We start from the raw sequence: 15,310 nt of genomic DNA, 5'->3' as shown, positions 1-15,310 counted from the left end.
AGACCTGTAATTTGGTATATTCTGCCTGACCGTGATCCTATAATTTTAGGCTTATAACGAATTCGAGCACTCAGGCTTTTTGTTCCATATCACCAATGGATTTCGTTTTGAATTTTGTGTCTTCCCCCAGTCGTTGCCAACTTCCTTTATATGGGCTTTGGTAAGCTCGCAAAAGGGTGCTGGCCAATGGAATTTCTATGTAGCACTTAATTTTGCTAGGCAGAATTTCTGTTCCTTGCCCTTAGGATATTGAGGAAAGTGATTGAAAGCACTCCTCAGAGTTAATATATGTTTTTTTTTTGTCACAACAGTAAGTACAGCACTCAGCCAACATGAAATCCATTGTATTGCCCTCGATCTCCGATGAGATCTGAGTAGAGTAGATCTTGTGGTGCTAAAGAACCAAGGCGGTCACTTCTTAACACATCAGTGCCAAAGATCTCAAGCCTTATTCGAGCGAAAGTCGGGCAGACGCACAGAAAGTGGTACGCCGTGTCATCCTCCTCTCCACACACTGGGCAGAGTGCACTGTCTGAGATGCCTACCTTTTCCATGTGCTTTGCTCATAGAAAGTGACCCGTCATCATCAGTCTAATCAGCTGACTACAGTCCTTTCTGCTTAATGATAGAAAAATCTACGACTGTCGGTCGAACATAACAGGTAACATCAGTTTTGTCCATGTTTAATGTGACACTACACTGGTTGTCTGACAAAATGTAGGTGCTCTTCGAAGTAGCAACTTTTCAAAGGCATTCCCTGCCACAAATTTCTATCGAATCGATCTACGCTTGAAAGACTATGGCACAACTGCACATTAGTGTTGATATTTTAAACTACCCGCACCAGTCCTGTCATCCGCAAAGCTTCGACCCATCTTTACACCGTTGCCCCGACAGTCGATTTCACCGGAACGACCCGGATTTATATCCGGCCAAGAAGTATCACTCCAGCAGCATTCGTCGTACATGTACACCGTATTTCCGTGCTAGGAAAGTATCGATTATCTGTCTCTAAGAGCGTTCCTCATAATTATTGAGATCGAATAAAATTCGCACCCACTTTTTATACATCAAGGCTAAGTCTTCGTCCGTCCAGCTGATGTTACAAGCTATAACTCTCATTGTTTTTATATTAGATTTATTAAAATTTTAGATTTAGATTTTATTTAAATGTTTGCGGGTATATAAAATACGGCCCGGACCGAGTTTAGCACTTTCTTGCTTGTTGCTATGAAATAGCAGATTCTTGCCATATTCACCTTTATATAAACTGGTATTTTAAAACTAGATTATTAAATAAATCGAACATGCTACACATACCTGGAAATGTGACGAGGCTAAAACTGCCATCAGTTCATCTTTTAAATATTTATTGCCACCAACCGATGACACTGAATCGACAACGTCTCTACAACGTGCCACAGCATCACCTGATGGTGCACGAGATGGCGACATCACGGTCGAACTAATTCGGTCGAACAACTGCTTAAAACAGAAACGAAAAAATTAGAAATTTTATTCACGAATCATGTCAGAAGTATAGGTCATTTAAGTAAGTACCAACCAACCTGCAAAAACTGGTGTAACCGACCATCGCGCAACATTTCACGCAACACTTCGGGATCGACGTTGGTATCCTGCAGCGCATAAATATCATCCAGGCAGTCTAATATGCGTTGCACAGCTTCAATACCCGCTTCTTCGTCAGCCCATTCATTGAGCATATCCGAAGCAGTCGCCACGGGCACTGCAACCATACAAAATATAAATTATTGCTTACAATCGTACTTCATTAGAGCATTTCAATTTTATACTTGAGTCAGTGTCTGTGCCGAATAGTGGATCTAACGTCGTGCCACCTGCAATAGCTTGCACAGCACCTTTCAGTTTGCGGCGCGCATTATAGCGCTTCAATTCCTCAACCGTGTCCGCCAAATGTTGACGTTGCAGTTTATCGCGATCCTGAAAAGGAAAGTTTACACGAAATATGAAACATATTTGATAAGCAAGTTCTTAAAATAAAAAATAAAAACAAAAAAAAAATTTAAAAATATTAAACAAAGAAAAAATTTGAAATAAATAAATAATTAAAAAAAAAAAATAAAATTAAAAAAAAAATAATTAAAATATTTAAAAATTAAACATAAAAATATTACAAAAAAAAAATAATAATAAAGAAATAATAAAATAAGAAATAATAATAAAAAATAAATAAAAAAATATATAGTTAAACAATTAAAAAATAACAAACTTATTTTTTAAGTTAATAAATAAATAATAAAAAATTAAAAAATTAAAAAAATTTTAAATAATGAATACAATAAAAAAAAATAAAAAAATTAAAGTAATAAAAAATAATTGAAAAACTAAATAACAAATTTATGTTTATGTTTTATGTTTTGTTATTTAGTTTTTTAATAATTTTTTGGTGTTTCTTATTCATTATTTTTCAATTTTTTATTTGTTTGTTATTTTTATTTATTATTTTTCAATTTTTTAATTTTTTATTTATTCGTCGCAAAAAATAGTTCGACCACCCTAGTGTGCAAACATGTACGTTTGTATGTTAGTAAAAATATATGTACACTATAATTAAATGAAATAAATATTAGTTTGGGGAAAAAGAAATCCATTATTTTCTCGGTAGATGGCTGCAGGGGTCGATATCTCGTAAGGTATCGCTCAAACAAATCAAAGTTTATGCTCGTTATTTATTCGTTATTTTTTATTTTTTTATTTTTTAATATTTTAATTTTTATTTTATTTTTGTTTTTATTTTTTAAATAAACTAACGAACTAACCCTCATCCAAGGATGCTCCAACACTTCGGTTATTGATGGCCTGTGATGTGGATTCGCCGCCAGCATTTTCATAACTAAATCCTTAGCCGTTGTAGAAATGGATTTCCATTCTGGTGCCTCAAACTAAAATACATCGATGGCATTATTATTATCCAACAACTCACGGGCTGAACGTGAATACTTACCGAAATACGGCCACGCGCTATGGAATTTTGCAGTCTTATACCCGAGCCCAGGAACGGTAGACGACCGGACAGCAATACGTGCAGCATTACGCCTGCACCCCAAACATCACAGCCTTTGCCATATAAGCGCCGCGTCACCACTTCAGGCGCCATATAGTGCGGACAACCAACACGACCTTTAAAAACCAATTAAATAACCAAAGTATTGCACATGAGTGTACATAGAATTATAGTCAAATCAAACGCACCATGTGTCTCGATGGTCTCTCTGCCGCCCGGCAGTTGTATGGCCGAACCGAAACCGCCCAATTTCACCGGCGCTGAATTGTCAACGGTGGCGAGCAATGCACACGCGGGCCTCACATCTCTATGCAAAATGTCGTTTTCATGGCAATAACGTAACGCCTCCAAAATTTGACGCATGTAATGACTTTAGGAAGGTTTTTTGTTTCATTAGCACGTGTCACTGTCGCATATATGCATGCATGCATGTACATAAGTGCAAATGTATGTGGGTACATATATATTTGTGCATATGTATTGAATTCAAGTAGATGTGTTGTTAATATGGACATAATGAACGAAGAATAGGATGGTATGAGTTAATTATACTAACCATGCCACAGCCTCGCTGTACACAAAGCCAGCCACAGCCCGACGCACCACTTCAAAACACAGATCGGAGCCTTCCATGCTATTAGTGAACGAAAAAAGCAACAATCATTAAAAGGAACACAATATTTTCAAAATCAAGTTTAAAATCGTTACAATATGTACTGTATGCATGTATGTATGTACATATGTAAGCAACGTTAGAGGTGGAGCGCATACATACAATTCGAACACCATGTACAGCATGCCCTCTGAGCTGTACGTCTCCAGCAACTCGACTATATGCGGATGTTTCAGCATGTGGCATATTGTCGCTTCGCGCTTCAAGTCTGCAATGAGCATATTTTGTTCTAATTATATTAAAAAGGTTCGCATCCAAAGGGACAAACGGGCGTACACATTTACATAAAAATTTCAGAAGAGACAAAGTAAAGTGGGAGAAAAAATTAAGAACAGGTGAATTTACAATGTGAATAAAGCAAGCGGCTATACAGCGGTAACCAGATAATCGCTGCCATAAGCTGTTGCCTTACACAGTGCGGAAGTAACATATTGAAAATTATTATAAATAGAGTTTCATAAACAGAACAAGTTTGTACACATTTTACGGTACTTATCTAAAGACTTAATTAAAGGGTAACGCTTTTCGGCGGGGCGTATGATTAACACATATTTGGTACGATAATTATGTATGCAACTGTAGGGGGATCGACTATTTCACAGTTTTATAAATTCTTTTGGTGATAATTAAAAATTAAAAAAAAAATATTAAATTTTTTGGTTAAAAAAAGAAAAAAAATTAAAGTTTAGTAAAAAAAGTGAAATAAGTATATTGCAATTAATTTTATAGGTTTATTTGGACTTAAGGGGTAACACCACTGTAGAAATTTCAAAAAATTGATTTTTTTTTTATAAGCTTAAAAAATTCTTTGAACCTTTTAAAATACAGAACAAAAAGTTTTATACGTTACCAAAGTCTATTTCATAAATATTTTAAGCTTTTAACCAAGCGTTAGTGACTGCTACCTAACGACTTCTCCAAATTTCCAAACTTTAAACGCGTTTTTCTCAAAACACGTTTTCTGAAAATGGCACGCAGCATAACTCAAACAATTTTAAATATTTTTAATCAGGTTTTTCACTACGTCTGTATAATAACCTTCTTAAGAGAAGAGCGTAGGGGATTTTCGATAGATTAATTTAAACGATTGTTATAATTATTTAAGTGCCGTTTTTTTAGTCCAAAATAGAGTTTTTTCCTTCAAATGCTTGCTAGTTCCACAAAAATAAATATTTTTTAAATACCCTACGTGTTTCTCTAGCTATTCTTATCTAGATTAAGAAAAAAAATGTTTCTTTGTTCCAGATTAAAATTTGCACCCTCTGTGCTGCGTGCCGCGGAGCTCCTTCAAGAGAAACCACATTACAAAAATGTCTCCAATGCCGCCATTTTGTAAAATTTTTCGATCAAACTTTGTAGTTTTGTATTTTAGTATATAAGTAATAACTTCCGAAATCAGAGTGATTGTTTCCCCTTTTCTTCTATACAAAAAAATTCTTTAAAAATCGTGTTTATTTTACGCGTGTACAGTGGTGTTACCCCTTAACGCCTTTTTACTTTGTTTTTGTCCTGGGCCTAACAAAGAAAACACATTTTTGTTTGTTCAAAATTAGCTCTCTTCATCAACGTAATTTCCATGGGATGTGGGAGTAATGCAAAGTTCAATTCATATTGTTTTGCCATGGCCAAACACTGCTCAGAATTATCAACACGTCTTGCTCTTGGTAAACAATGAGCAAACGCGGCACCCACTTTGAACAGAGTTTTCTCATAGCCAAATGCCCAAGCAATATAAAGCCAACACGTTTTTTGATATCTTTGCGATGTCAGCTAACTCACGCAACTTCACTTTTCGATCTTTCGATTTTGTGGATTTTTTTATGTTTTCTGGCCAGCAAACCATCGCTTTACTGTTGTTTTTGATGGAGCGGAGTCCCCATAATACTTTTCAAGCCTTTGCTTTGCTTGAAAGGTATTTTTTCCAATTAAAACACGAAACTATTTATTCTAATGAATAGAATAGCATGAAATTTTAACAGCTGTCGTTTAGTAAGAGGTAAATGCAATAAAACTAGTGGTCCGGGACTTTTCAGCCCATGTATTATATGCAGTTGTTTATTTTTCTTGTACCCGATAGGTCTACGCGACCTTTTAATTGAGGAGGCATTTTGTGACTGAAAATTAAAAAAATAGTTAAATTTCAAAAGAAATAAAGTAGATTTTTGAAAAAATAATACCGAAGGCTTTTTTTGTGCAGCAAAACTCATGAAAACAATTTGCCAATATTTTGCCCCTCCGATAAAAGTTTAGCTTTAATCTTTGTGAATATATTCATATTTATTTGTAATTATTAGTAAACACAAATTTAAATAACAATACACGGCAAATTTAACTTTTTTTCTGGTCATGGGACCAAACCAATTTTTTTTTTAAGACTGAGCATAAGTAAAAAAGGAATTTCTACAATTATCGAAGTTAGTAAAATAGTAATTTCTCCGATTTTCGAAGTTAGCCTGCAATCTCGACATACATACAAGCTTTCGAAATTCAAAATGGAGATTTTAGTAATTTATTTTTTTTTTAAATTGTTTTATAAAAAATACGTTTTTTTCATAAAAATTTTTTTTTTTATTGTATTATAAAAGTTTTATATACAATCAAAGAAAAGAGCGTTTTATCATCTTTACAACAATATCAACTTTTAAAAAATCAGTCAAAAACTTTTGAAATATGAGGTTTTTAATTTTTCGTGGATCTAATATTTGACCCTTCATAGCACCTCTAATAAAATTTCGTGCGAAAAAATGTATATGCTATTTAAATAGATGGAATAAACGGATACCAAAGACCTTATTTTGAACTTCAAAGGCCCATATCTCGATTTCGCAGGCTAACTTCGAAAATCGAAGAAATTACATTTTTATTTATAATTCAATTGAAAGAAATAGTTTGTTCCAATAGCCAGCCGAGTGCTGCACAGTGTAATTATAACGTTGAGAGTGAATGGATTATTTGTATCAATTTTACATACATACATACAAATGTAAAGCAATTGGCTTTTGATACCTCAGGCGCAAAAAACACAAACCGGTTAATGTAAACAATTAAACAAAAATTTTATTTTCATGTTGTCCAATAAGCGTACCTCAAATACTTATTCGACTTTGTTCAATACACTTTAAAAAAATATGTATTGACAAAATTTAATTCTAGAAGAATTTTTTTTATATACGTAGATTTAAAGAAATTCAAATACAACAGCAAACATACTTTTTAAACAAGTACAAACAAAAGGCTAAAAATTTTGGCCAGGTTAGGTTAAGTTGATCTGGCTGGCTGCAAGCGATCACATAGAACTATTGGTCCTTAGTGGTACCAGATGAAGCTTGACCTTTACGTTTCTTTGTAATAAGCCTACGTACTTTGCGAATCTAAGTAAGCCCTTAAGCTCAAACGCCGAGATGCATTCTAGGTAGGTAGGTAAGTTGATATGTAAGGTGGCTGTCGTAATCACACCTGTCGTAGACCCATTGCGATACCGCTGGCACTTTTCCTACACTATGGACTCCTTTTTAAACTATTCTGTAGCTTTTATATAAACTAGAAAAGCTTCGTTAGTTTTAGATGCGCTATATCCGCGCTACATCTCTTAAGAATGCACAACCAAGAGTGCGATGTCTCCTTCTGGCTAAGCCTTTACACTCACATAGAAGGTGTCTGATTATTTCCTCTTCTTCTGTGTTAAGACAGCTTCTACAAAAATCATCGTATGGAAGTTCCAACCTTCTGGTGAACATTCTAACTTCTCATATTGTAGAGTTCCTAGGCATTTCATTCGGGTTCTAGCTAATCCAGGGCAAGAACATAGGTTTTTTAGAGTTTCTCTCTTCTCCTCCTTCATTGCAAAATCTGTAGTTATCGTTGTTTGAGATTCTTATCTTGAAAATTGGGGCAACCAAATATAATAAATTTATTCAGAAGGTATAAAAAAGGTATTCAAGGCAAACTTTAGTCCATTTTAATAATTAAATGCAGGGATCGAAAGTAAAAGTTATTTTCGAAATTTCAATTCAAAAAGTGAGAAGGAAAAAAATTAGTTTATTTTAAAACTGTATATAGGAATGTGATGCTTGTTAGCCAAGAAATATAAATCCTACGTAATTTATTTTTTTTTTTTTACTTTTTCACAAACAAATCAGCAAGGTCAAGGTAAAAAAATTGCAGATAAAATTTGACTTATTTTTGCGTTAAAAAAAATAAAATAAAATAAGTCAGGTTTCAACTAATACATTTGACTGAAAAAATATCGTTTCCACGACAGTCGGTTCTACGTTACCGAAACGACCCGGATTTACATCCGGTCAAGGACTGTCACTCCAGCAGAATGTTTATGCTGCTACAACAACAACTGAAAAAATATATGTCACATTTGATCTGCTATTTTTGACCATGACAATCGGTTCCACGTTATCGGAACGACCCGATTTATATCCGGCCAACGACTGTCATTCCAGCAGTATTCCTCGTAAATGTATAAGAAATGTTTATGCTACTACAAGAATTTTTGGTTGTTCAACATTCAAGTCCAAAATTCAAATTTTAACTTTTTTTTACTGAAAACATATCGGCGAAAAAATCACAATTATTTATTGACTATTTAAAAAAAAGCATAGGAATACGGTCCCCAATTAAATGTTTTTTTATACAGATTTCAGCGAGCAGCCCAAAGGATATGGGTTCGATACCAAAGCTTTGCTGGCATAGAATATTCTAAAGAGAAGAAAGATTTTTCTGATAACAGCCCCCACTCCGCAAGCTTGCAAGATTGGCTTTTATTATAGTAAATGCATACAAATAATATTCAATGAATTTCAAATCAACAGCTTACTTGAATCCACAAAAACAGCAAATAAAAATTTACAACCCAAATGATGTTTTAATAATATTAATTTTAGAAGGTAAGAAGGAGACATCCAATTTTTTTTTTAATTTATGCGGCAAATCACATCGCAAAAAATAGTTCGACCACCCTAGTGTGCAAACATGTACGTTTGTATGTTAGTAAATATATATGTACACTATAATTAAATGAAATAAATATTAATTTGGGGAAAAAGAAATCCATTATTTTCTCGGTAGATGGCTGTAGGGGTCGATATCTCGTAAGGTATCGCTCAAACAAATCAAAGTTTATGCTCGTTGTAAAAATCTTGTCCTGTTGTCTTGTTTTGTTTGCTCCATTTAGGTGTGAGTTACAGGGAGTTAACAATGGAAGTCAGCAAAGAGAGAAACTTGGGTATATTTTAAAGGCGAAAATGCAAGCCAGGCCGCTGAAATTGTGCATGGTACGTAACAGCTAATTACGAGCAATTTTGGTTTCGTCGTTTCCGTTCAGGAATTTTTGATGTTAAAAAGATGCATCTCGCACCGCCGTCGAAAATGTCGTTCAAATCACAGAAATAATCGAAGTTGACCGACATGTTATCAGTCGTAGCATCGGATAGGAGCTAAAGATCGACATAAAACAGTGTTAAACCATATGCGCAAAAATAATGGATTCCTTTCTTTTGCCCCAAAACGAATATATATTTTTCTAGTATTTTTCTATTTCTTCTAGTACGCGAATAACCATTTAAAATTGTAATGCTTTAACGGTAATCTCATGGTGGTAACATATATCTGGTCACAACTTTATAGACATAGACAGTTCAATACATTTTATTCATTTTTGCGGGTGACTGAGATAAAACAATTTATTCTTATTACTCAATCATGAAATGTGAAAGCAAATAAAAAAATTGTTTCTATTATTCCATATATTTTCTTAAATATGGACGTTTAATTCTCATCTATTTTAGGAGCCTTGTAAGGATAATGAAAAATGTTTTAGATCACTTTAATTTACAACGTAGCATTTAAATATAATAAAAGACCAAAAGTTTGGGCTCATAAAAAATGAAAAGTAAATTCTTCCAACAGCGACCCTAAACGTGTTGGTCATTAGTCAGTATTGAAAATATGCTATGCGCCTAATGTGCCGCACAAATGGGCTTAAACGGCACTTCATTGCCAGGCTGCCAGCCCGTTGTTCAGCTAGAAAGCCGAACAGTTAGCAGCACCATATTGCGACAAACAATACAAAAATAATGTGAAGCAATGAATCAAAACAATCATGGCATGAGGTACTCCACCTAATTTCTCCACCTATCTTTGCCAAATCGTCGTAGTGATGCAGTGATGAGGGAACTTCCTCAACACACAAAAATATAAATATGTATGTATACTTTTATTTATGTATATAGTTTTAAATGTATGTAAGTATGCATGTTTAGCATCAATATGAACATTTCAAAATTCAATGGTATTCACTTTGGGTTTCTACTCTACTCTACCAGTAGGCGGTAAATAAAGTTATAGCCAGCTGAAAGACACCACCAAATGTAGCAACTATCTAGAGTAGGCGTTATGAAGCTCATAATTTTGAATAATTACACCGCTTAATTATAATTTATTTACGCCACAATTGTTATTCTATATCAAAAGAGGAGTTTTGCTTACCAGCTGTGCTCAGGCCGGGACTCGCTGTAAACTTCGCTACATCAACAATTTTAACAGCGAACTGTTGGTTTGACTCTCTGTGAATGCAGCGTCGCACTATGGAAAATGGGCCTCTGAAAAAGTCAAATTGAAATATATTAGTAAATTAAGCCGGCTATTTTTGTTTGTTAATATGTACATGCATATGTACTTAAGCGCATAGTTACAACTTACTTGCCAATTACTTCGCACAGTTCGTAAACGTCATCGAACAAAATTTCATCTTCTGCCATTTTTAATAATTGATAAATAGATGAATTGCTGTCGTTCCCACTGCTTTGTGTGCTTGTGTCTGCCGCTAGTTTTGCTGAACTGGGCAACTCTTTTAACACCAATTCCTAGTCAATTTCCACGCCTTGCCAGAATATTGATGAGCGCACTCTTACTACACACGCCACGCTGTCCCTCAAACTTTCCAACGAACTGCCTAAATACCCACTTGACGACTTTTCCTGCTACATGAACTGCTTGTACGCCACCACGCTTTTTTAGTTGCTCTATCCACTACTATTCTATTTTTAGGCTACTGTGCTTGCATTTGAGTTTCTTTGAAAAGTTTTTGTTGCTATTTTTTGATTTTCGCTGTTGCTGATGCCAGTTAAAAATTTATGCAGATAAAAGTGTAACACATCTGGAAGAAACTTAAGATTATGTTTAATTGTATTTACATAATGAAATATGCAAAACAAGAATATCAAAGTACAACTCAATTAAGGCAAAGGTTGGTGTAAACTTTTGCGTAGTCCTATAGCGCGCAGCAGGTAGGCTGTGGTGCCGTGCGGCGGTTCAACGTACCTCAAAAAAAGAGCATCCAACGTTAGGGTAAAAATGTACTTGTACGTGGTTATATTTGTAATACTGTTCCTTACTAAGCACATCGAATATCATCTAGTCAAGTGGAAGAAATACAAAACAGCAGGGTACAGTGTACAACACCGTCATTGCAACTTCCGTTCGGGTATGAATATGTCAATCAGAACTTTTATAGGCATTCACGCTTTTTGAAATTGTAAGGGTGTATATGGTTTTATCTTGTTTCACTGCTTTCGGCGCCCCCTATGCCGGCAGCCAACTTGCTTGCACCAAATAGCAAACAATAGAAAACATTTGGTTAGAAGTGGCAACAAACATCAGTCAACAAACCCAACAACTCTAACGACGCATAGTCGAAGCGAAGCGAAACAACAAAAACAACAACAATTCCCAAATAGACTAAAAGACATAACATTCCCAGCCAGTATGTTCTGTTTATCACTTTGCACATCATGTATCTACGTTGCCGCCGGATGGCTGCGACGGAAGGAACTGTTTTGTGAAAGAAATGAATTTTCAATCGGAAATGGATTCTCGACGATATGCATCTCCCCAGCAAACTTATCACCACAATAGTTAGTACGATTGCGGCCCGCCCTTTTTACACCTATCAACAGGGGAGATGTGTAATTCATCATTCACTTTTTTCGCCAACGCTCTCCAACACATACACAGTTCTCCACTGCATCCGCTGCCACATCTCAATCAAAGCATTGACGATACAGTCGTAGATTGATAAGCCATATTTTTAGCTTATTGCAACTCAAAGTCAATATCGTTTAAAAAAAAGGTAAAGCAGGTAAAGTAAACGACCCAAATTTATATCCGGTCACAGGCTGTCACTCCAGCATTATTCTGTAACAATTTCGGGAAGTTTTTTACGCTGTTAAAATATAGCAAAGCTGCAAATGCAGATACAAAATATTTCAGTTGAAAATCAATCAGCTCGTAACCTCTAGAGAGCGCGTCCCGAGGAAGCGAATTGGCCTTAAAAATGGGTGGTAGGGCCTTAAAGAAATGGGTGGTAGTTATGAAATAAAATAGCCCGCGCGAATATACCTACCAGAAAATGTCGATAATTAATCTTTCTGGACAAGATTTTAATAATCAACGTTATGTAGCCTGGCGTTTTGTGAATATACAATCCCGCAAAACACATCCGAAATTTCAAGAAAAAAAGTTTTACCCAGTTTGCAAAGTAAATTATAAAAACAAAAATACAGTTATAAATATCGTGTTGGAAATCGTCCGCCAACCCTTAACGGCGACGTAACACCCATACTTATCTAACACTCCTCTCTCTCTCTCTGGACCTAACCTGCCGAAACAGCAAGTCACAGGGCCTACACCCCACTTCACTGACAGGGCTTAGTATTGCTGCTACAACAACAACAACGTAAGGTAGTACCACGAGGCACGAAACTTACCGCAGTCACACTGCGTTCTACATGGTGCTGTAAACCCATGTCCTATGGCGCTAAGCTAAACTGTGGCATAACAAGTCCCCACGACTGTCAGTATTACATTACCGGAACGAACCGGATTTATATCCGGCCAAGGACTGTCACTCCAGCAGCATTCCCCGTACAGATGAATGGGGAATGTTTGTAGATACAACAACAACAATATGAATTGGTAGGAAGTATCAAAGGTACAGTTCACAGACATAATACTAAAATTATTTTTATCTGAGCGCCTCTTTGATAAAAACCATAATTGACAGCACGAAATAATCACCCACACCGTACGTGATGCCTCTTCAAACGGGTAATGGTTACTTTTCACTGAACACCTCTCACTCACTGAATAAAATAAACTAAAATTACAACACTATACTTAAAACCAACGTTGCCAAGTGTTAATAATATGTAACAGTATTTTAGAGGTAGTATACGCTGGTATACGGACATCTTTACGTACATGTTTCATTAGTAAGCAATTATTCGAAATACGTTTCAAATATTTATTAATATTCATATATGTACTTTGTACACTAAGGTTAATGCCTTTTCGAAATTGCGCAAAAAACATTGTTATTGCTATAAAATTATATGTTTACCAAATTAGCCATTTACTTGTAGTCTGGCAACGCGATGGGAGACTCGCCCTAAAATTGAGCGTATACGCAGAGGAAGAAAGGAGCACAAAACAGCCAGTCAAGAGAGCTGGTATGTATGATGAGAGCAAGGACACAAACTTTATTTGCAATACCTATTAACACCTTGAAAAGTTCTATGAATTTCTAAGCATACATTGCCGGAATATATATGTGCATACATGGCACACGTAAAATATTTGCCTGTTTGCTTGATGCATATTTTAGCTACATGACTTAACCCTTTACATCTAATTAATAAATCATTTGTTGGGCTACTTTGCCAGCAACAACACTTTTACACATAAAATGCAGCTTTTGCACTCACACATAATCAATTATCCCAGTCATGCAGTGTATTATCAATTAGAATATTGGCACATTTAATAACGATAACGAGTGTAAATGTGGCACTAGAAATTACAATGTTGTTGGCAAAAAACTTAACAATCATTGACTAACAAAATTTAACAAAAACCACTACTCATAATCCTTGTCAATAAATATATGTTATATGTCATTATCAAGACTCATATGGTTCACTGGGAAGGCGCTATGCGCACCAGGCAAAGGGCGGTGACAACAGTTGATCACTTTTCTGGGCTTGCTCTTCTTGAGTCCCCGTTGCCCGATACCTGGTTTTATTTTTTTCCTTGCTTCTTTTTCGCACTTTTTAATTTTTTTTCTTGTTTCGTGTACACTTTTTACCTTGCAGCGGCACTCATATGAGCATTTTACACAAAATTTCCTTGACATTTCCACCCCTCCCAAAACAACCTAACGGACATATGCACACGCGCACACATACACAAATTAAACAAACACGGCGCATCCTTTTCCGCTATGTATGCAGCAGCAGGACCACAGGCACTAGCATCAAAGTCGACGCAAGCAGCGACAGCACAAGCAGCAACGAGCAGGTCGGTCTTGAGTACCATTACCGCCACACCGACCACCGCACACACCGTGACAAACAAAAATCTTACACTTTCAAACCAATTGGAATTATTCGTGTTATCTACTTGTCCGCACTCACTGCACTTTCCATTTTATATAATCTCCACGCCAATTAGAAATAATATTCACTTACATTAATTCCATTCTATGCATGGCTCACATAATTTTATTGCCATACAATAGTTTAATACACTTTTCACGAATTAAAAACCTTTTTTGTTTACGAATCTTGTCTGTGATGTTCACAAATTTTCTTTCTTCTGTACTGATGAGAATAACTTGTGACTGCATTGCCAAGCATTTGTAAAGGTAGATTGGTTGCGTTGCCAATCAGACTCGTTTTTTGTCACTGCGCTTTGTGTTTAGCTTTCGTAAAAAAATCCTTAGGGGCAGTTTTTTAGTGTAAGTTTAACTTTGCTTTCCAGTTAAATTAAATTTAAATGCCCACCACAGATAAACTAGCACTGAAGAACTGGCTCAATCATTTGGCTGGGAATCACTTTTTTATCTTTGTATTTTTTATTGTAAATGCTTAGTCAAAAGAAATCGTTTTAGTTTTATTAAAAAATGTGACAGACAGAGTTTGTAATAACTAAGATAAAATATATATATATACATAAATTATATACATAAATTATATATATATAAATTATTAAGATTTATAAACAAGTATTTCTGCTTTTAATATGCAATTGCAGATGTGCGCTGTTAGACAGATTTTAGCAAGATGATATCATTTAATCTTAAGGATATAATTTTAATTAAAAACATCTTTTCAATTCCTTGTTCTCGTGCGATGTAAATTTGAGGAACTTAGTCCTTTCTTGGAAGCGTTTTACTTATTGAATTTTTAAGTTTCTACTTCCAGTTCTTTGTTATTCATTTGTATGGTTCGCCAAAATGTACAATGCCTACATTTGATGTACTAAATCTAACTTCAAATATAAAAATAAAATTAATTAAAAACATTCGTTGCTTAAATACACTCAATGGAAGCTCATGAACCAAAACTCACGAATACCTTTCACATTCTCTGCTTTCACTACGCTAAAAACGAACTTGTTCAAATAGAAATGAGGTGGAGAACGAGGTTAAAACTCTCAACTTTGTTTAAAACCATTGCGTAATGATTTTAGCTACACCTCCGTTGTAAATTGTTGTAATCTACTGTCATGCGCACCACCTGTTG

General features: G+C 35.2%; 1 protein-coding gene across 2 annotated transcripts; it reads right to left on the bottom strand.

Moving 5' to 3' along the window:
• Window positions 1-1,109: 1,109 nt before the first annotated feature.
• LOC129235937 (peripheral plasma membrane protein CASK-like) lies at window positions 1,110-14,381 on the bottom strand. Of its 2 annotated transcripts, none has more exons than XM_054870026.1 (12): window positions 14,255-14,381; window positions 10,431-10,887; window positions 10,218-10,330; window positions 3,822-3,948; window positions 3,603-3,680; window positions 3,235-3,416; window positions 2,987-3,162; window positions 2,802-2,924; window positions 1,815-1,962; window positions 1,569-1,747; window positions 1,321-1,482; window positions 1,110-1,259 (listed from the first exon to the last, which is right to left on the bottom strand). In XM_054870026.1, the coding sequence occupies exons 2-12, from the start codon at window positions 10,487-10,489 to the stop codon at window positions 1,167-1,169; spliced, it is 1,440 nt and encodes a 479-aa protein (XP_054726001.1). In that variant the 5' UTR covers window positions 10,490-10,887; window positions 14,255-14,381; the 3' UTR covers window positions 1,110-1,166. The 2 variants fall into 2 exon arrangements, with proteins under 2 accessions (XP_054726001.1, XP_054726002.1); XM_054870027.1 differs by having other exon boundaries at window positions 1,121-1,259; window positions 3,822-3,927.
• Window positions 14,382-15,310: the final 929 nt, after the last annotated feature.

Source organism: Anastrepha obliqua, chromosome 1, assembly GCF_027943255.1.
Source record: "Anastrepha obliqua isolate idAnaObli1 chromosome 1, idAnaObli1_1.0, whole genome shotgun sequence".
In the NCBI taxonomy this organism is placed as follows: domain Eukaryota; kingdom Metazoa; phylum Arthropoda; class Insecta; order Diptera; family Tephritidae; genus Anastrepha; species Anastrepha obliqua.
This window is presented reverse-complemented; position numbering and strand designations above follow the sequence as displayed.